At 47.7% G+C, this 22,962-nt stretch overlaps 1 protein-coding gene across 2 annotated transcripts in view; it reads right to left on the reverse strand.

Annotated features, from left to right (window-relative positions):
- Positions 1–22,962, reverse strand: part of LOC135815577 (intermembrane lipid transfer protein VPS13C-like) — a 104,405-nt gene that overhangs the window by 64,512 nt on the left and 16,931 nt on the right. For both annotated transcript variants that reach the window (XR_010553308.1, XM_065328890.1), the window contains exons 10-29: positions 21,753–21,810; positions 21,380–21,453; positions 15,621–15,674; positions 15,236–15,342; positions 14,815–14,901; positions 14,097–14,175; positions 13,597–13,659; positions 12,811–12,949; positions 11,805–11,914; positions 10,476–10,537; positions 9,707–9,781; positions 9,410–9,513; positions 8,950–9,053; positions 8,307–8,356; positions 7,921–8,005; positions 7,589–7,656; positions 1,422–1,518; positions 1,141–1,216; positions 787–898; positions 314–386 (exon numbers count right to left, since the gene is read on the reverse strand). Coding sequence is in view for 1 of the 2 variants with exons in the window: in XM_065328890.1 (XP_065184962.1) it covers positions 314–386; positions 787–898; positions 1,141–1,216; positions 1,422–1,518; positions 7,589–7,656; positions 7,921–8,005; positions 8,307–8,356; positions 8,950–9,053; positions 9,410–9,513; positions 9,707–9,781; positions 10,476–10,537; positions 11,805–11,914; positions 12,811–12,949; positions 13,597–13,659; positions 14,097–14,175; positions 14,815–14,901; positions 15,236–15,342; positions 15,621–15,674; positions 21,380–21,453; positions 21,753–21,810 (1,677 nt within the window). In the remaining variant the exon portion in view is untranslated. The remainder of the gene's footprint in view (positions 1–313; positions 387–786; positions 899–1,140; positions 1,217–1,421; positions 1,519–7,588; positions 7,657–7,920; positions 8,006–8,306; positions 8,357–8,949; positions 9,054–9,409; positions 9,514–9,706; positions 9,782–10,475; positions 10,538–11,804; positions 11,915–12,810; positions 12,950–13,596; positions 13,660–14,096; positions 14,176–14,814; positions 14,902–15,235; positions 15,343–15,620; positions 15,675–21,379; positions 21,454–21,752; positions 21,811–22,962) is intronic.

Below are 22,962 nucleotides of genomic sequence, written 5' to 3' on the forward strand. Positions count from 1 at the left end.
CTCCATCATCACAGCACACGGTGCCCTTGGTCACAACACCTCAAGATGCTGCAAGCTTTCCTTTCAGGAGGCTCTCTCTCTCTCTCTCTCTCTCTCTCTCTCTCTCTCTCTCTCTCTCTCTCTCTCTCTCTCTTTCTCTCCCCCCGTAGCTCTCTCCCTTTTGAAATTCGCTTCCATAGAATTGGGCACCATTGTCCGTTTGGCCTTGCGAAGTAAAATAAAAATCAACAACAACAACAGGACACGTGCACATGCAAACATACATCTATGCAGTAAGGAACAGAATGCAAAGGAATCAAGAACACTGACTGACCTCAAAGAGTTGCTGTATCCTCTCTTCGGACAGGACAAAGCAGAGATCAGTGACATTGCTGTTGATCTTCACTCTGTAATAGAGAACACAATACGTATAGAATAAACACCGATGTCGTAGTGTTTATGGGAATATAAACACACGCACACGCACACACTCACATACACACACACACACACACAACAACAACAACACACACACACACACACACACACACACAGCCAAATGCATGCTTAGACAGCGTTACAATCGCCAGAGAGGAGACATCTTTATCAAAACAATAGCGCACATTCCCTAGTCCAAATCCCCATCACAAACAAAGGAATGACAATGGAAGAGACTTCATGCAAATCACACTGGCACCAGCGCAGGAGTGCAAAACAAAGACCACATCACAGCACGGTGATTCAAGGTCTTTTTAAACTTCAGATCTACGCCGCAACTCCAATCAGTCTAGGGATACAGTGACTAACCGTGGAAGGCGTGGTGGACCGCCCTTGAGTCGTAGACCAATCAGCATGTTCACCTCAAAACTGGGCATGAGACATGCGTTCTGACGACGGTTGGACTTGCTCCAATTTTCACCTGATGCCACCAAGACAACAGAGAGAACAATTTCAAGTATCTGAATAACACCATGGCTACAGCAGAGCTAAACTGTGCTACACGGCTGCCACAATCCAAGTGGTCAATATAGCATTGCTGCCTGCTCTCCTGCGCACGAATGCACAGCTAAGCTCCGCCATGCCATGTACACGTGAATCATGCTATTTCAAGCTCGATGGACACTGTGTGGAAGCATGCGGAACATCCCTGGATGCACTCACCCTCATTGGAAATGAACGACTGCACGTCAAGCACATTGACGTGAAAGTAATCGAAGAAGTCCGCCTCCCGCAGTTCCTAAGGTTACAAACAAAGGAAAACCAAAAAGTCAATGATATCACCGTGACGTGGCCATTGATAAAAAGTCACAGCCACACCTGAAGCCGAATACCACGTGGCATGACGCAGTATGATTGCATCTCCCAGTTGCTGTCAGAGTCAGCTCTTTCTAAAGCCTCCATTCATTCATCTGTGACCAGTGCCCCATCTTAGTCAAACAAACCTTCTCATCTTTGATGGATTTGCGCGCCCGGCTACTGCGCTCGGCGCTGCTAAAGATTTCCAGTAGGCCGAGATCCATGACCAGCACTGCAGTTGATCTAGGAGCAAAACACAGTGAGATAAGAGAGGAACGAGGCACACAGTGAGACAAGAGAGGAATGAGACACGCGGTGAGATAAGAGAGGAATGAGACACAGAATACGTGCACGACATAATCAACATGATACACGACATAATCGACATGATACACGACATCATCGACATGATACACGACATCATCGACATGATAACGCAACAACACACTAACTACTGTTGTGGACGTAAAAATCCGGTGGGATGACCGATGCCGGCGCCCTTACTGTCTCGTAGTGTGTACACTCATTCTAGTTCACGTACACTGCAACAACGAACCAGTAGTGCTCGCGGCTGCAAGGCCAGCGCCCCGTGGCCGCTTTAGTTCTCAACGGATTTCAATGTCCACGGCAGTAGGTAGGTAGCACCCTGCCTGCTGTGAGCGAAACCACATTATCCCATCGATAGCCATGGAAAGAGACATTTAAGAGAGCATGTCCGAGAATACCAGACAATGTGTGCAAAATTCAAAACGACAAACCACTCCTATCCACACAACGCAATGCCCTCAATGCCTTTGGGCTTTTACCCGTCGAATTCGACGGGTAAGCACATGATGCACTACTAGAGATCGTAACTTCCGTTCTGTTGCGAGTCTGACTTGCCATCATCCGACGAAGAAGAGAATTCGGATGCCGAACTAGCAGCTATGAATTCCGATGCGGAAGACGAAATTTATTTTGACAATGCTGAGAACTCCACGTCAAGCGAGTCAGCTGACGGTTCTGACACTGACTCAGGCTCGGAGCTACAAGCTGGACATGCCCGCGGCCGTGGAAGAGGCAGAGGGAGACCTGCAGGACGTGGCTGTGGAGGACGAGGTCGCGGAGTCGCTCCTATCGCTGCACACCCAAATGCAGTTCCTGGACGTGGACATGGTGTAGCGCACAATCGCAGACGAGGAGCAGCTCAGAATTATCAGCCAGCGTCAGGATACAATGACATCGATGGTGATGGACCTGGTGAGTTTCCTGCCTTCAACCCTGGTGACGACGTTGGCCTGCAGCTCCCCCAGAATTTTCAACCAACCTGTGAACTCGATTTTTTCAAATTGTATTTCACAGAAGACATCGTAGCACGAATCGTTGAGTACACTAACAGTTATGCAAGAGAACACATCGGGGAGAAGAAATCATATGCAGTACAGGGAGAATGGGTTGACGCGACCAACGAAGAAATTTACTGTCTGTTTGCACTGCTGTTCCACATGGCGTTCAACCGTCTGCCGGAAATCCGCCAGTTCTGGTCCGAGGAGTCGCTTTTCAGAGGAAACTACACACGATCCATGGTCTCTACATGTGTAGGGTTTGAGACTCTCATGTGTTTCCTGAAGGTGGTGCACCACCGGTCCGAAGACCCCACCGACCATCTCCGTAAAATCAGAGAGCTCCATGACCATGTACAGGACCGCTGCCGGGCCCTGTACAAGCCAAGGCAATGCATCGCGATAGACGAGAGGATGGTGAAGTGCAAGGGCCGTGCAAGCTTCATCCAGTATCTACCTGCAAAGCCAGTGAAGTGGGTTTTCAAGGTGTTTGCTGCACGGGATGCAGCAAACGCCATACTATTCGATTTTGAAGTGTATGCAGGGCAGATGGACAATGCTGGGGGATTGGCCTACAAAACTGTGCTTCGGCTTATGGACGGTGTTCTGGATAAGGGCCATGTGCTTTTCACCGACAACTTTTACACCTCGGCTAAGCTGGCACAGAGTCTCCTGGATCGGCACACATACCTGGTAGGCACAGTCCGGCTCAACCGACGCGAGGTGCCGGATTTATTCAAGACAGATACGAAGCAACTTGAGGGGCAAGCGCCCACTGGCACTTTGCGCTACGTGAGAGATGGTCCAGTGGTGTATCAGCAGTGGAAAGACAAGCGATGTGTCAGTGTGCTGTCAACAGCACACAAGGGCCATGACCAAGTCCAGGTGACTCGAAACAGGAAAGTGAATGGGGTATATGCGCAGGTCAACATCCCCCAGCCAATCTCCATTGCTGATTACAACAAGAGCATGGGGGGGGGGGGGGGGGGTGTTGACCTGTTCGATCAACATGTGGCAGCTTACTGTACACTGAGGCGATGCAGAAAGTATTGGAAAAGCCTGTTCTTGGACATGTTGGATATTGGAGCCACCAACAGCTACCGCATTTCGAACTCTACCATGCCGATCATCCGGGTGCAATAGAACGCCGACGACACCACCGACGCACAAGCTTCCGTGTGAACTTGATCCGGCAGCTTGCAAATCTCGACATTGGTGCTCCACTGCCAAAGCGTCGATACTCTGCACCTCCACAGGCACCTACTCCAGTTCAAGTTTCTCATGCATGTGCCCAAGCACTCACCAGATCTGAAGCGCAACTGTGTCAACTGCTACGAGTTGGAAAAAGCTGAGCGGCGATGCGTCACCTACTGTGCAGCCTGCGACCAGCTTCTGCATGTCTCTGCTTGCGACTGCTTCTCTCTGTACCACCAGAGGCACTTTGCAGCATAAATCAGGTGAGTATGTGTTTGGCTGTTGGAAAATACAGCTCGAACTGGACAGTCAGAAAATTATCGCATATTTTGTCGAACGCTTGTTTTCTAACAGTCAAATGTGCAACTTTCCAGATATTGTTGGACTTGATGTGAGTGTTTCTGACTTCAGTAGTGTCATACCTTTCAGAAAATATGAGCCAGCACAAGCGAAAACCCAGATAATGGACTTGGAGGGCGATTTTGAGATTTCAATACGAGAGCTTTCAGAATTTCATGCAGAAACCAATAAAAAAAACCAGACTCAAAAATCTCAAGAAACACCATAGATACAGTCATTTGTCTGCACCTATGTCCTTGCGAAACATACGGAAAATGATGTTCAAGCGCACGCAAACAATCAAGCGGTGTTGAACGAATAATTGATGGCCCAAACAAAGCTTTCCCAATGAAGCAGATGGAGAGTATTATTAAATCAAGTGAAAGATACTGTACATATAGGTAACATGATATTGAGTCTTCTATACATCATAGCATCAAGTGACTCTTTAGAGTACATGAGAGCATCTACGCAAATAGGCGTAATCAAGAGCAATGTTACGCAAGTGTGTAACTGAGCAATAGCACAAGTATATACACGAATATAGAAACGAATGTGAAATGATCAAAGTGCTATGTCAGGCTGGTCGGCGAGGATGTTGTCTCACTCTGCAGATGCAGTAGGTGGCGGGCAAACTTCATCTTGGAACTCTGATGGAACATGCTCGCGAATGTGAGAAAAGAGGTACTGCTGCCTCTCTGCAGTCAGTCCTGCAGGACTGAGGACTTTTGGCAGACCAGCACGAAGCAAATCTTCTGCAGGCACTTTCAGCAAGGCAAGCCTCTGCTCAGCAGCATGAACATTCTCTTTGCAATACACTCCACCAGGCTCAGCACTGGAAAAGCGCATGTAGTGAAGCTTGGAAATGCCGACCAAGGGCTTAAAGAACTGCATAAAGAACTTATCCCACTCACGCCACTCCAGATTGGAGCCAGGAATAAGCTGCGCCTGATTGCATGCAGCACTACCATTCACTACATCAGCTAACTGGGCCATGCTATAGATATTATTGCGCCTATAGCTGCGTTTCAGCAAACCAAAGCAGCCATCGACCAAACATCTGGTGTGGCCTGTGATCATGAAATGCAGCTCAATACACTTATGCAAGCCAGACATACAGCGCCATGCAAGGTAGGAAACAACAGTTTTATTCTTGTTCTGGCCACAGCAATTATCTGCAGAGAGGATACACTGTTCTTCGCCATAACCATGGTGTGCGAAGAAATGGTGGAGGAGACTTACAACGCTGTTGGGGCCATGGCTCTTGGAGCCATTTGTGCCGATGGTGTCCGTCTCGTCAATCAAGTAGTTCACTTGGTGCGGAACAGCTTCGTTGTTCACCCCAAACACCTGCACTTTCCTTGGAACTTTAAAGTAGAGAGGACCTACTTGTCGCCACTCCTGAGGTATGCTGACGTTTTGCGCAAAATCAAATGTATAATGCGTTTTGAACGTGGCTTGCGAGCATGGAGCACATGGTGGCGCACACTGGGCACTGGCTTGTAGCTGTTCGGCAGCAGAGATAGTAGCGCCACGATAGTAGTCTCTCTCATGTTGTGCTGCTGCAATGTGATCTTGCAGTGCTGAACAGGCGGCCACCTTATCCTGCTCAGTCAAAGCTGACATGACCCGACGGCGTAGTTTCTCGCACAGATCACACACGTCAGTCCGTGGAGACATAAATTTCAAATGCGGCGTACATTGGTGCCAGATGCTGCGGAAGGAAGATTCTCCCATGACACGAATGCCAGCCGAGTTCCCTGCAGTAACATACAGTTTGTGCACAGCCTTGTATGTCTGGCTTGCAGGCAAAAACACGGGAGGAACGCCATCTCGACCATGTAGTGGTGCAGGGTGTGGGATGCCATAGTGTTCGCCGTGAGACTTTATGAAAGTAACCGCGTATTTGACTTCCTCAAACGTGAAAGCGTTTGATGGTCGTCGACCAGCATTGCCGTGTCGCCGCGCCGTTGCACCGTTGCTTTCCACGTGCTTACACAAACTCCACAGTTTATCTTTCTTGATGTTAAAGATGTAGCGGAACGCACCGGCACACACTCGCTTGCTCTGGAAAGCGTACTTGAAAGCTGAACGTTTACGCTTTTTCTGGTGGACAGTGAGCTTGTCTCCACAATGCATAGCCTCCAGCACACCACTCAGCAGTAAATCAAAATCAGGTCGCTCCAGCTCTGCCATGTTCAGCCGATTCTGATCAACATCTTCAATAGAAAATAGTGACAAACAATTTTTTGAACATCCACATCTTGGCAAAACTGTGGCTGCAGTTGCAGCATGTTGGGGAACGTCCATACCAGCATCTAGGTCCTCAAATACATCGTCAGTATCGCTTGTCTCTTCTTCTCCATCACCGTCGTCGGTGCTGCTCAGTTCATCATACCGATGGGCAGCAATATCGATGTCGAGCTCCTTGTCGAGGAAATGGCTGTCACTACTGTCATCATCGTCGTCAGATTCCTCCAAAACATTTTGGACAGGTGGCCCGTCAAGAGCAACTGAGCGTACAAATTCTTCCTCGTCTTCAAGGAGCAGAGCAGCGAGGGCATCGTCCACGGTGAACGTAGCTCGTCTGCTCATGCTGTCAAAGAATCATCGACTAACTTCAAAGGCCAAACTATTTTCAAATTTCAGAGCGAAGAGTGCAAGCACGATCCTCCAGAGTAAAATCGACTTCAGTCAAGCGACCGAAACTCAGCCGTCCCTTGACGGATTTCCTTCAAATAAAAAGCACAAGAAAGCTGAGGAACTCAGCTGCGCGATGGTCCGCGCCATAGAACACTACGTCACATACTTGTGACGTAGCAAAGCATTGAACACGCGACACGCTTCGCTGAATGGGGATTTCCCGTATTCAAACTTCTCAAGCCGTTTTCTCAGTTCATGACGTAGCTCCGTTATCCGGTTTTTCGCTTGCGCTGGCTCATATATAGATTTGTATTTACACAAGAGAGATTGGAAGCTGTGTCGCAACTCCGTGTTTCACGTATTACTACGATCATCAGGCAATAGGTTTGTATCTACAAATACCAATGGTTTCAATGTTATGGAGGATGTTCCGCGGCTCACTCAAATACCGGATGTTTAGCCGTGGCAAGTGAAAGCCCAAAGTGTTAAGGGGAGTTGATCACTCTTTTCCTCTCGCCGTGCTCAAAACGAACGCGTTCAGCAGTTTAAGACCTAGCATCCGTGTTATGCCCATCTTCAAATACATGTAAGTATACTCCTAACTTAAATATCTGCAACAGACGTGCTACTCATATGCCTCACAAGCTCTCAATATTAAAGGTGGCAATCTTGGAAATAGGAAAGCATTTTGACAGTTTCTCAATTGCATGGAGCTCCAGGTTTCCAATATTAAAACAGTCAACAAAATCAAGACAGGCATGTTGTATGGCGCATGACACATGACACACGACAAATTGCCACGAAACTTGGCTCACCCGTTCAGTTTTCCATGGTCTGGGATGACGATGATTGGTGAGCGCAGCTTGACATTCAGTGCCAGAGTCTGGACAAAGTGGAAGAAATGGCAATCACTCAATTAGCCTCAACAACTTATAAATGTACATTGTACTTCTATACGGAAGGAGATCCAGTGATTCCCAAAGTCCACTGCCGACAAGCAAGATCATACAGAATATAATCCTCAGCTCACAGATTCGATTTGACCTAATTTACTTCAACACGTCGTGATATGGGTCCTCTAGTCAACAAGAAGGGTGGGTGAAGAGTTAGCCGTTTCATGACTCAGGCACTGCAAAGGCACACATACCTTTTTGTGGTTGACAAGATACTGGAAGCTTGTCGATGTGCGGGCACTCAGCAACAGCAACAAGTCTGTCGTCAGTTCATTCAACCTGCAGCGTGAATACAATCAAACACCAACTGGGCTAAGCAAGGTGAAATGAGATCGTGAATGTGTACCACAGCCCAGCTAAGTGTGCTAAACAGGCTGTTAATCCACAACATAACTATGCTGACTAGTATCAGATAGCCAATAGGAGTTGTGTTCAAAGCTAGAAGTCCCACCGGCCTTCAGTCTCTTGGGGCTCAGTACAATACATCCACCGATACTGTAACCATGACAGTGATGACACTTGAAAACAACTGATTCCATCAAGGTACCCATTCCGGGGTAAGCACTACACTGACACTTACTCTCTGGAGTCAGGAAGCGAGAAGAACTGCAGCAAGCCCTTCCATGTTGCCTGAAAACACACAAATAAATAACAAAGATCTGCTCAGTACTGAACACAAGAGCACATCGCAGCTAACGAATCAAATCATAGAAGAAAATGGGAAAACATGAAAAAAGGAAAAGCTTGGTCTCTGCTATGCGTGCATATGTCACAACAGTGGCGCGGGTTTGTGACAACAGAATCAATCAGTCTAGTGGCTTCCCAGGTAGACACATACACCCCAGGTAGACACATACACCCCAGGTAGACACATACACCCCAGGTAGACACATACACCCCAGGTAGACACATACACCCCAGGTAGACACATACACCCCAGGTAGACACATACACCCCAGGTAGACACATACACCCCAGGTAGACACATACACCCCAGGTAGACACATACACCCCAGGTAGACACATACACCCCAGGTAGACACATACACCCCAGGTAGACACATACACCCCAGGTAGACACATACACCCCAGGTAGACACATACACCCCAGGTAGACACATACACCCCAGGTAGACACATACACCAAAAGCTGAAGAGTGTGCATTTGACATTATACCTATACCCGAATGCTTAGATGTTTATAGATTGACAATGTAGCTTACCGCTTCATAAAAGAGCTGTACAGGCTTCAGTGAGGCGAGGAAGCGAAAGTCTTCAGGACAGTCGTGTGGATTGGCTTCAAAGACGAGCTGGAAGAGGCCATCCTCTGCACCAGTCGCAAACACAGAGCAGATCGGCACAAGTGAACAAGGACTTCTGTGTTAAAGTTCTATGGGAGACTGGTGATTGAGGAAAGCAGATTGCACTGCTATCACGAACAGGCCAACACACCAACATCTTCCATCCACAGCAGCACATACATGTAAAGCAGCAAGTCACTTTGCAATAGAAATGCGCATGTAATCTTTAAATAGGGTATTCATTGGTTTGAGGGAAAGATGCAAACGGGAAAGGTCTGGAGAGAAAAAACTGACTGTCACCACCAGGACTCGAAGCAGGGACCTTTGCTTGAGGCCAGCGATGCTCTAACCACTGATATTAACGTTAGGGGAATTTCCCTACCATCGGTACTGGCCATCTTTGCAGACAACAGCGTGGGTGGGTCACCACCAGTGCGGCGAGATGCTCTACCAATCACCAGAACATCTTCCACCTGGTACTTGAGCCTGAGAATGAAACAGCACAAAAACAACTTTGTCCCACAAAAGCCGAGTATTTCAGGAAGTAATTACCAAGAAGTGTAGAACACCGCCAATCAGGAGCAACAAGGGAGCAAAACTTGTTCGTCCTTCTATGGCTGCTACAATATTCCTTATCAAGAATCAGAGAAGACTGGTGCTCTTAAGAGTATAGACTCACCCCCAAGCTTTGGCACTGGCACGTTGCCATAGCGAGACACCAGCACCTGTCATGGTCGCAACCAATACATCTCTCCTAAGGAAGTGGAAGTAGGGAAGACAAAAGAGATGTGCAATAGAGAAACAATTGCATGAATCTATCTTTGGGTTGGTTCACAATGCCAAAATCAGGAATGCAAAGCCAAAACGCATGAAAGTGGATAGTGTTGCACTCAAGAACAGCAACACTGTGGATGTGCAGACCCACTGTGGATGTGCAGACCCACACAACTCGCCAATACAACACGGCACTCGCACAACACATCAAAGTGCACTCTACAACGACAACAGAAGTATGAACAGTGAGAAACAGAACAAGCATACAAATGATGCACGTGTACAAGCAATCGATACCCCGATTCATACAAATATAAAGTGCATGCACGCGTGTCAGAGAGTGGAAGAGGAAACGGGTCAAAGATCAAACAAGCTGACTGTGAGTCACTCAACACAAGTACAGGCACACACAGGTGACTAATGCACAGCTTCTATGGACGCAAAGAACATTTGTTGACAAGAACGGGCTGCCCCTGACACAACTTACTTCCGCTTGTTCTGTTGTAACTTTTCTAAGGATTCGCAAACTCCATTGTGGCCATTTACAAAGCACTCTACTCAGTTCAAACACTCCCATACGGTCTCTCTGCTGCAAGGGTTGAATTTACTGGAATTGAGTGAGTGTTGTTAGCAAACAAGATCAATCTCCATCACCACCACCACCAGCTATTTACCTGTGGTCTTCCAGTCGTATCTGAAGTTGCTTTAGCTTGAAGTCAAATTGTTCACAGCCGTACTGTAGCACACAGAGGCAATAGAACGTAAACAGAAAATCTAAGTAATACACGACCTGCAGATTGCACATAGCTACAGACAGAGCAACAGAACAAATACACTCAGTGCTATATCACTATTATTATATCACATACTTGGAAGTGCATCGCAACCAGTCACTCAGGCAAAGCTTCCTGTGTTTCTCGCAACTAGAGTACTCTGACTTTGACGCCTTGGGCCTCTTTAAGTTAAAACTGCTTTGTTGTTCATTCTACCTCATTGCGATCAGTTTGGCCAGCCACTCTGAGCTCCACTGATGAGACCTAACCAGACCTAAACAGCTAGCTGCACAGAGATTGAGTACTGTAAAACCAGAAATTTTCGGTGCTGCAATATTTTCAGTATTCTCCAAAATCGGTGGTTCGGTGGAGGGAAAATTTCGGTAAACCCGTTTTCCAGGTGAGTGTACTAGTACCGTACCGAAATTTCGGTGCGTTTTATTTTCCGTAAAATTTTCGGCACCAAAGTTGCCGAAAACAAAACACCACTGAATTTTTTTACTTTTACAGTAGCTAGCAGTCCCTATAATAACCGGATCACACTCCTATCAGGTGCGTGCTCAACTTGGAAGAACCCAGGTACCGTTCTCAGGAACATCATTGGAGCGAGTGAGAGAGTGAGTAAGCGTGCGTGCGTGTGTGTGTGTGCGCGCGTGTGTGCGTGTGTGTGCGCACGCGCACGTGTACGTGAGAGAGAGAGAGAGAGAGAGAGAGAGAGAGAGAGAGAGAGAGAGAGAGAGAGAGAGAGAGAGAGAGAGAGAGAGAGAGAGAGAGAGAGAGAGAGAGAGACAGAGAGAGAGACAGAGAGAGAGAGAGAGACAGAGAGAGAGAGAGAGAGAGAGAGAGAGAGAGAGAGAGAGAGAGAGAGAGAGAGAGAGAGAGAGAGAGAGAGAGAGAGAGAGAGAGAGAGAGAGAGAGACAGACAGACAAGGAAAGAGACAGGCAGACAGACAAGGAAAGAGACAGAAAGAGACAGACAAGGAAAGAGACAGAAAGAGACAGACAAGGAAAGAGAGGCAGAAACATAAACAGAGACAGAGACAGGCAGACATTCTACTATTGTTGTCTGACACAGACAGACAGACAGACAGACAGACAGACAGACAGACAGACAGACAGACAGACAGACAGACAGACAGACAGACAGACAGAATCAGAGAGACACACAGACTGAGAAAACTAAAAGAACATGTCAGTGAGGACATGTCAAAGACAGAGCCAATCACCCACCTCTCCAGGTAGGTCTGCCGAGAATACAGCGCTATCGGCTAAGCCCAGAACATGATGCAACTCTTGTCGGTTGTGCTCAGAGAGACGAGCAACCTTATGAAAAAGTGTCTCTGCTCACAGAAAATAGCAACAGGAAAAACAAAACTAACAGTCTCATCTCAGGATGCTACAATTCCCCTGTAGCCACTTCTTTGTGCAAACAACAACCATAACGCAACAATCTCTCCTCCTCTTCTCCTCCATGCGCTCTCAGTTGACTACCCTTAGTAGCCATTACACACACCAATAATTCACGAAGGGGTTACGGGTACTTCAAGTATTGTTACTGGCAATATTCCCCATACCACCCAAAATGGTCTCTCAACTATGTACATCGCCCCTGTCTGGAATCAGCCCCCTCCCCGATACCTTGTGGTGGCCAGATGAGGGCCAAATTCCACTAATGTGTGCTCTGTGGCTGGGGTAGGGCTGCGTGTAGCCTAGTGGTTAGTACTAGAGTAGGTGCTGATTCTCAAGGTGCCATGCTAGCAGTGCATGAATACTGATATATCTAGATCTAATTTTAGAGCAGACTCGGATGGAGAGCCAATGATTAATTTATAGTAAAGAAAAGGATCAGGGAACTACAAGTTACGCTTTAACTTAGAACCTTCCAAGTTGGAGTGCGCACCCAAGACGTGCTAGAGCTGATAGCCAGTTAGTTATAGAACGTCAGTACTGTCGGTCAGTTTTGTGCAATGTTATCGCATGCGCTGATTGTCAAGTAACTGGTGGTGTTAGTGGACATTATAGCGTAACTTGAAGTTCCTTGATCCTTTTTCTTTATTATAAATTAACCTAGAACAAAGATTTTTTCTCTACTAGGTCCATACCGTTGTTTGTTTCTTGCCAATCCTGATGAGGGCAAAGGGCCGACACATTCATCGATTTCTCTTTTTCAAATGCAGGTATTGAATATAGCTGTTGATACATGCCAGGTACACAGTGGCATGCATTCACACCTCACCTTTGTCATCATCAAATCCAGTATCTTTGGAGCCCTTCTCTGCATACCACCATGATAACAGCCAGCCAAGAATCGACTCGGCGCTATCTTTGTTCCGCAGTGATTCGCGTTCAGCTTCCAGAAGGTCCCGTTTGCGCATCTACACACAGCCATGAAAAACAGAGAGGTTCCAGGCCGTCCAATAGAGTGCTCACAGCAGCCATGAATGAAAACAAACAGTGCCGGCGGAAGGCCGAGCGTCATTGTGATGTCATCCGTGCACACTTTCTGAACGAAACAGGCGCTCTGCGGATTTTACAACGGGGCAGCACCTACTTCATCATACAGGTCTGCACACACTTTGCACTTCATCATAGAGCACCGGGTCTAAATGAAACATGCACAGCAATGCGTGTGCACAAAGAAATACTAGTAGCTACATACGAACGTTTTAAAGCCTAAAGAGGAAGTAGAAACATTCTCTTGTGATGAGACAAAGGAGTAACACAAGCTTCAGTCTATTTCCAATCAACAATTCAAGATTTCCACAAGCACTTGATTGCCTTCTACCCAGGTGGAAAGAGCACCAAGCTTGTGTCTATCCTTAGTCTCATAATACTCTGACTCTCATTACATTGGGTCTCCAAGAAAATTATTTTCATGCATGGTGAATCATGTGGAGTGTGAAGAGAACAACAGAATGCAATTATGACCGTGCTTCTGGCTACACCTAACAATCTACACAGCCTAAACGGGGCGCAGGTTTTTTTTGGGCCGTGGACAGTGTAGACAAAAACAAGACCTCACCGCTATCCTAGCCTTGTGACGTGCATGTGCAATGTTGGACACATCCATGCGACACTCAAACTCCTGGCAAAGAGACCAGCAAAATTGGACAGCATTTACACAAATTCTTGTGGCATCGGCATATCCGCTCATAGAGGGAAAAGTGTGCCTCAGATATGTCAGAACTAAGCATGTGTACACATAATCCGGGTATGTATGCATACTACATGAGTTCAGTTTTCTCGCAGACAAGAATGCGATAATACTAAGAAGAAGAAGAAGAAGAAGAAGAAGAAGAAGGACACACTTCAGGCAACATCTTGAAAGTTTTCAAAGCCTCGTCAAGTGAAATTCAGGCAAAATCAAATGAACAAGGAATGAGTTCCACTGTATTCCCAACACAAACACACAACTATACATTACCGGTACTAGTAATAAGGAGCTTATCGGTGTCCGGAAAATAGTATCCTGAGATTTGTAATACTGGGACATGCACCGAGAACACAATTGTATTGTCTTACTGCTAAACGCTTCATAAGGTCCGGGCTTGTCTTCTCCAGGTGCAGCTGATACAGGATAGTGTATTCACACCCAAGCTTCCTGTACACACACACACACGCATACACACACGCACACGCACACACACACACACACGCACACATGTGCACACACACGCACGCACACACAAGTTTGCAAAGTAATGAATAGATTCACATGCAGTCTCCAATTCCAGGTCAAGTTCGTCAGTCAGAATCAACAAGATCCGGAGGGGGAGGGGGACTGGTTCAATCAAAATCTACTGTATACCACGTTATTTTCGGTGTAATTTCAATTTCGTTAATTTCGGTAGAGAATTCAGGCACCTAAATTTGGATTACACCTAAAAGGCACTAGAGTATGCACTTTATGTGAAGGGTAGGCTGGTCACCTAATTCTACATTACACCTGAAACCTGGCAGGTCCCTGGTACCGAAATTTAAATACATCTAAAGTTACATGATATACAGTATTGATAGAAACAGGTTCACACATTCAAGCACGCAACGTCTTCTTCCATCATCCATTGGTGGCTTATCTCAATCTCAGGTTGCTGAAAGTCGGCAGATGTACAAATAACACGGCGAGCTCAATGAAACAAGAGGTCTCCGACACCCCTTGCCCCTATGGTCAGTTTTGACAATGGGCCACTCTTTCTCTGCCAAGCATGTAAAGCAGACATGGACCACGCACTACACATACTTGCGTTCAAGTAGAGCTGGAAAGGAGATGGTGGCCGTGCTTCGTGCACGGACATCACTAACGACAGAAGAAATGGCATACTGGAACCTAGCAACCGAGAACAACCAAGAGGCGCACAGTAACGTTAAGAGGAAAGAAACAGAGACAACGCAGAAACATACAGGCACTCATGTTTGTGTTATATCAATATGGCGCACACGTTTTGCTCGCTCAGACCAATTCCTGTGGAGATTACCTCCAACACTGGGTTGACTTTGACAGAAGCCCTACTCACACTGAGACTCCATAGCAATTTGAAGCATTTCAACCAAGAAGAACAGAGAGCATTTCAACCAAGAAGAACAGAGAGCATTTCAACCAAGAAGAACAGAGAGCATTTCAACCAAGAAGAACAGAGTCTTGCATTGGAACCGTAACTGACCAGGCACGGCGATCTCTGGAAACGGGCATGCCCGGACGATTCACCCAGGATGCCTGATGCTCGTACGCATGTTGCAAATAGCTGAGTAGATCAGATATGCACAGGAGCTGAGGACAGGTGAACAACAACCACAACAAAAACAACCACCAAAGGCAGAAATGAATTTGATGATGGCTACTTGAGCATAGAGCAATAAGCAACAAGCTCAGCCATACGTACATATCATTCAAACTGAATGGGTCGGCCGAGAGCGCATTGTGGAGTGGTGGTGTGATTGATATACATGAGAGTGTCGTAACACCAGTGTGCATGCAACAATGAAGTCAAACCATACGTCATCTCCCAAGAAAAAGAGCAAATATGCAGAGAACATGCAATACAGTACCTGGCTGCGTTTGACGCACACGTTGACCTTGCCCAGTGCTACATTGACACGAACCTTTACACATGCACACGTGCACACGCACACATGCACACACATGCATGCACACATGCACGCACACACACACACACACACACGTGCACGTGCACGCACACAAACACATGCACACACATGCACACACACACACGTGCACACACACACGTGCACACACACACGTGCACACACCCACACACGCGCACGCGAGCACGCACGCACACGCACACACACGCACGCGCACGCGCGCGGGGAGTGAAGGAAACAGAGCATAGTCACACAGAAATATAACTGTAAGCACCAACATCATTGGTCTTAGTCTATGGAAACAACTGCACCAGTAAAAGCTACAGTCCACCTACCCTTATACCGGTAAGGTATACCGATAACCCTTTAATATAGCGATAAAATTCTAGCTGACGGAATCACTCCATTGATTTCTATATACACTAGCCTACCCTGCGTTAACATTCACCACCATTGCGCTCTGTGGCCGACCACATACAGGTAGGCTACTTGCATGACTGCTGTATCCGTGCTGGGTTACAGCATCCGGCAGTAACTATCACCTCTTTGCAGACGCTTCTTTGATTTCAATACCTTCTAAAACCTTGTTTTCACACTTCGAGTATCAAGCGCGCGCTCATTAGCGCGCCATCTCTTATTCCAAGAGTCAGTATAAAATAGGTGATTATTTCTTTTCCAGTCATTCAACATTTAACCTTCTCTGTTGTGGTCTTAGTGACCAAAACAGCTGTCAGAAGGAATAAAACTCCAATGCTCGAAAGAACCTCTTGTTGCTGTTGTGGGCAAGTGAGTGTGTGTGTGTGGTCGGTCACAGAGTGCAATGGTGGTGGTGAATGTCAACGCAGAAACTTTCAACGGCCGAATGCTGCTGCTTACCCTCTGGTTACCGTAGTTCCGCGCATATAAGCCCATGGGCTAATATACGAAATAATGCATTTTCCGGGAAACAAAATCAGTAATAATGGTTCGTTTTTTAGCCCTGGGCCTATATTCGAATTTTGAAGGCAGATGGCACGCGAAAAAATACAAGTCCGTGCGCGGTTGTCCGCCCACCGTATACTGCACTGCTGAAAATTCAGCACTTGTTTTGTCTTTTTCAATTTCCTTTCTTTTTTAACCCTCCACTTTCTTGTTTTCTGGCTCATCAACAAGAACAGCTCTGTACCGGTATTGTGAAAAATACACTTGACAAACGGGTCCGTAACGGTGTTTGGGTCTGTTTATTAGCCCATGGGCCTATAAACGGAGGTGGGCTTATATCCGGATATAGGCCCGTGGGCTTATATGCGCGGAACTACGGTAATATCTTACCCTTGTAAGTAAAAGTAGGATATCACTATAACGATTACCCTTATAACAATGGCGAACTCATTGACCAATTGACTTTTTTTTTCGATCAAAAACGATATCTGACTCTGAAAAATATCGAGTCCGTGACCTTAGGCTCTCCATGACCGCTTCAGCGAGCTTTGGAGATCGAAAACAATCGGGTTTTTTTGCTACAGTGCTGAAGCAGGCTGTTGTGATCAGAGGAGTGTGATTCCCACCTACTTATACAATGTGACGTCATGTACGTGTATGTGCTGTGTACATTATGCGTCATGGGTCTCTGTTTTATTATTCTGTGTTTTATGCATATTTTGTGAGCGGATCTTTCATGTGATCGCTTAGTTCTGCGTGCTTACTGATGCGCAAGCGCATGGGCACTGTTTTCGTACACTGTTTAGATTTTTGGATTCGGATATTGGATTGGAGTTTGTTTTGGACAAGAACTGAAACTAGCACCAATGTTGTCTTGTCTAACCGAACCCAACATTTTGGCGCAGTGAACAGGATATACTAGTAGCTCAGCTCGTGGCAGTCGTGACGACTCGCGAGATGGCAGCGAAGATAAAGGTGTCCGTCCAGCTCGATCTCGATCACGAGCGCGGACCACTTCCAAACTTGGCTGAGCCAGCTAAGTATAAAATCCCAGCTCCACAAAGTGGCGGACAAGAAGGAGCGTTATCTTGCTACCGCGTCTAATTTAGGCGAGAAGCTGCCTACTACCTGTGGTAGAGGTACCCTGACATCACATCTGGAGACGATCCGTACCAGGCCCTCGTAGATTTATTTCAACAATATTTCGGAGGCAAACGGAGCACTCGCCGCACTCTTTTCTGTGGCACAGAGAGATGGCGAATCAATCCCCGCGTATCGGCATCGCCTTCAAAAGGAGATGCGCGATTGCCATTTGACAGCGGCGGCGTCGGTGGACAAGATTCTGGAGGATGTGTCTGTGCACCTTTTCGCTCGTGGTTTGAAGTCGGTGTATACCCGCCAGAAAATATTGGAACAGGGCGAGGCGACCCTCGAGAAGGTGGCAGAAAAAGCGCAGGCTGTCACCCTGGCTGCAGAAACTGTAGGCGAACTACAGATGAGTGGTGCCGCGGTGGAAACTGTAGCGTATGTGGATCGGTCCAGTCAAAGGATTTTTACAGCACCAGTGAAGTCGACACCTGTTCATGTTGACTTGGCACCGGCACACCGCTTGAGTGAAGCATGTGGCTACTGTGGGCAGCTGCATCCTGCTGGAATGCGTTATTGTCCCGTAGCCAGGGCCACTTGCAGCCAATGTAAGAAACAGAGACCCATGACGCATAATGTACACAGCACATACACGTGCATGACGTCACATTGTATAAGTAGGTGGGAATCACACTCCTGTGATCACAACACAGGCCATGCACACGTACACATTCAATGATTTTTACAAGCATGCATTGTGATTGACCCAGTGCCTGTAGGGTACACACTTGAAACGAGTTCACAAATCGATGTTGCAACGCTTAACATTTTGCCGTATGTGTTGCGGAATCGATTGCGGTCGCGCATCTTGCACTTTTTTGCTAACCGTGCACCGATCGTACAGCCTTGAGTCCGCGAGGGAAACCTGTGTAGCCACGCAGGGCGGAGAAGGGTCTCAAGTCTGCACTTGCGCTTTCAATTTTTTTAATCTGTTCGCGTCCTGGTTCCGCATCCCCTTTCTTCTTCATTTTGCTTATCGAATCACCACTTCCCTCCTCTCCTTCATTTCTTCGGAGTATTTTGAGAGCGATGGCATCGAATGAACCCTCTCTACTCGTTGAACTGGACAGTGATACGGACTGTCCATCCGGAGCTGCTATCAGCGCGTCCGGTAAGCAGAAAGCAGGCCAGCAGTCTGGCTCCATGAGAACTGGTGGCATGAAGCGGGTCAGCTTCACATTGGACGGAAAGGCGAAGCTTGTGCGTCATAGCCAGTTTGTTCCAAAGCCAACGCAGAAGAAGTTTCCAGTTTGGTGCTTGAAAGAGTTTGGCAAGGAAATAGCCCAGGGGATACCCAGTGGTATCCTGAAGAACTCAGCAAAGTGGTTGGAGCAGGGAAAGGCATCTCTCTCTGATCGTACTGGCGCTAAGAAGAAACTCCGGGCGTCCAACGTGGACACCTTGGAGCAGGAGCTCTACACTTGGTTCCTCCACATGGAAGCCAAGCGAGCACCGATGACCGATTCGATTCTCATCGAGGCAGCCAAGCGGATCGGTAAGAATGAAACCGTTCCGGATGGTTTCAATTTCAGCTCGAATAGGGTTATGGGATTGGACGTGACGGAATGCTGTCAACCAACAGGTCCGCCGCGGCGAGGGTGATGATGTGAACCAGGCTGGCATTGACATTGCTCGGAAAGAGCTCCCAGACGTTCTCGCTGGTGTCGAACGGGACACCAGTTTGGTGCTTGAAAGAGTTTGGCAAGGAGATAGCCCAGGGGATACCCAGTGGTATCCTGAAGAACTCAGCAAAGTGGTTGGAGCAGGGAAAGGCATCTCTCTCTGATCGTACTGGCGCTAAGAAGAAACTCCGGGCGTCCAACGTGGACACCTTGGAGCAGGAGCTCTACACTTGGTTCCTCCACATGGAAGCCAAGCAAGCACCGATGACCGATTCGATTCTCATCGAGGCAGCCAAGCGGATCGGTAAGAATGAAACCGTTCCGGATGGTTTCAATTTCAGCTCGAATAGGGTTATGGGACTGGACGTGACGGAATGCTGTCAACCAACAGGTCCGCCACGGCGAGGGTGATGATGTGAACCAGGCTGGCGTTGACATTGCTCGGAAAGAGCTCCCAGACGTTCTCGCTGGTGTCGAACGGGACATGGTGTACAATTTGATGAAACTGGTCTGTTCTTTCGGCAGTTGCCTACAAGAACTCTGGCATCACCGAACACGAAGGGACGGAAAGGGAAGAAGCTCGCTAAAGACCGCTTCACTATCGGCCTCTTTGTGAACTCGTCAGGTGAGTGTGTTGCTGTGTTGAAAAGTCTGCATCATCCTCTGTGATGTGATTTGTGAACTCATGTAATTTTTGTTGATGGAGATTTCACTCATTTCAGTCTAAGCTTGTGTGAGTTGGGATCTGCTTTACATGTGAATGCATAGTTTTTCAGTTCCCTATTCTTGTGTTTTGTTGTTGTGTATGATTCAGGCACTGATTTCTGTTCACTTGTTGTCATTGGCACTGCTAAAACACCCAGATGTTTCAGCCAGTGGAAGCCCATCAGATGCAGGCGTCCAGTACTTCTCCAACAAGTCAGCATGGATGCCGAGCAAAGTGTCTGTGCAGTCAATTCGCAACTTTAACCTTCATGTTGCTGCCAAAGCTCAAGTTGCATCAGCAAAAGGCTACATGTTGGTGGACAATGCCACAACACACGCCATGCGCCATGATGCTGCAGTCTGGAATAAAGGCCACCTCCGTGGATTCTCCCTTGGGCACGTAGTCGTTGTCTTCTTGCCACCCGATACGACGTCTGCGGTGAAGCCACTTGAAGCAGGCATCATCAAGGAATTCAAAGCTGGTTTCAGTCGGCACCATACTCTTGGCTGGTGCAGCAGCCGTAAGATGACACTGGTGATGTGGCGAAGGTTCGGCCAAACATGAAGATGGCTATTGAGTGGACAAGCTTGGCGTGGAAGAGGTGTTGTTTCAACTAACAATGTAGTTAGGTCTGACCAGCAGAGCTCAGAGTTACTGGCCAAACAGATCGCAATGAAGTCTAATGAACGACACAGCATTCAAAGTGTTCATGCGTTGACCGTGTGGGTGGCTGTGATGCTACAGGCAGCTGGGTTGGCTACTAGCACATGTTGGAATTATGCCACCCCACGTATCACCTCCACCCCATGTATCACCTCCACCCCACGTATCACCTCCACCCCATGTATCACCTCCACCCCATGTATCACCTCCACCCCATGTATCACCTCCACCCCATGTATCACCTCCACCCCATGCATCACCTCCACCCCATGCATCACCTCCACCCCATGCAATGTGCCGTGGTTGGCTATCACCCTTCTTTTCACATTCATTTGTCATTGGCAGTCGTTTGACGAGCCAGGACATGTTGAATAAATACAAATACAAATAACCTCCACCCCATGTATCACCTCCACCCCATGTATCACCTCCACCCCACGTATAACCTCCACCCCACGTATAACCTCCACCCCATGTATAACCTCCACCCCATTTATCACCTCCACCCCACATATCACCTCCACCCCACGTTTCACCAGTGACCTCCAGCCCAACCACCGTGCTCTATTCCAAGCATTTTGTCCAACCTTTAACATCAGAGCACACGCTACATCTCAGAAAACAGCACACGGCAGACACTGTACCTTGGGCGTATTGGGGTTATTCTCCGGTGACAGATTCAGCGCCAGCTTGGCCACCACAGACACCGGCTGTACAACTATTGACCAGCATTCACAAGTGCATACAGACACAGACACAAACACAAACAAGCACGCGTACACCCGCACACATACATGTACACCCATACGCATGCACATAATTATGTAAGTGTATTTGTCTCGTAGAAGTAAAATCTTGGAAAGTCTACATCAAATTGCTTTCTCACTATTCAAAACACGCCTCAAATAGAGAAACATGTGATACAATGGCAGTGTGCGGTGTGCAGTTGCAAAGACATGCAACTCATAAGCGATACCTGTACCACATTGAACACTACATACATAGTTAATACCGTACCATGGTCAGCCTTCACAGCTCTTTCACTGTCACCGCCAGGCAGATAGGCCGCCATACCCTGCATGCAAGAGAGTACGATGTGACGTACGCAAGTACACACATACACACACATGCACACAAATACGCACACGTGCGTACGCGCGTGCGCACACACACACACACACACACACAAACACAGTGCTGTCAGCATCCAGTATTGATATTGAATTCTGACAGTAGGTTCAGGATTCTGGGGCTCTTCCCGTGTTCTTTTCGAAAGCCTTCCAATGGCTTCGGAACAAGTAGATTTGAGCTCTCTTACGAATGAGGATCTAAAGGAGCTGGCCCGGCGAAACGATCTGCAGTGGGTCGGGCAGAGTAGATCCGAAATTGTGCGAGAATTAGATTGTCGATTATCAGCCACGAGTGGGACTGGGACCGCATCTGGCGACCCGCACGAGCCTGTCAGTACTCTTTCGCTTTTAGCCATTCTTGTGGACACGGTGAAAGTACTGACAAACCAGGTAGAGGAGCTGAAAGTAGCGGTGGTTAGTCAGACGACGGCAAAGAATTCCGCCATTGAAGCCCTGGAAAAGAAGGTCCTTGCCTTGGAGGACAAACTTGCCCGAGGATCACGTACGACGTTCACCACCGTGCCAGCCAATCCCGCTCATCCCCAACAGCACTCTGCATTGTACTCACAGGCGGGAAACCACATACCAGCTGCGTCATCGTCATACGCATCCTCTGGATCCCCAGCTCCTCGTGGTGCCACTGCCAGTGTGCCCCAGCCCGCTGCCGACATCATCCACTCTGTAGAGTCCGTACGTGACCAGGCCACGTGGGAACAGCCTGGCAGACGACACCGCTTCCGCCCCAGCAGTCATGGTACAGGGTCAAGTTGCAAGCGACCCCCTGGCCCGTATCACCACCTCGGAGTACTGGAAGCCAGTATGTACCGGTAAGACTGCAGATCTGAAGGGTGCTGAGAGGGTTAAGCGTAAGGTGTTCTATTTAGGCCAGGTTGACCCACAATGTACTTGGTCCGACTTATTAAAATGTGCGTTTCGCTTCGAACGTCAGCCAAACAAATTCAAATAATCTCAGGACGGAACAAACTTTCCAGCTACCTAACACTATCCTTCAGTTGTCGATTTGTGATGTTGAAGAAGAAATGGCTCCAACCCCAAAGGAGGCAGCGCCTCAGGATCCTAGTCGACTCGAGCATTTT

Source organism: Sycon ciliatum, chromosome 4, assembly GCF_964019385.1.
Source record: "Sycon ciliatum chromosome 4, ocSycCili1.1, whole genome shotgun sequence".
NCBI lineage: Eukaryota > Metazoa > Porifera > Calcarea > Leucosolenida > Sycettidae > Sycon > Sycon ciliatum.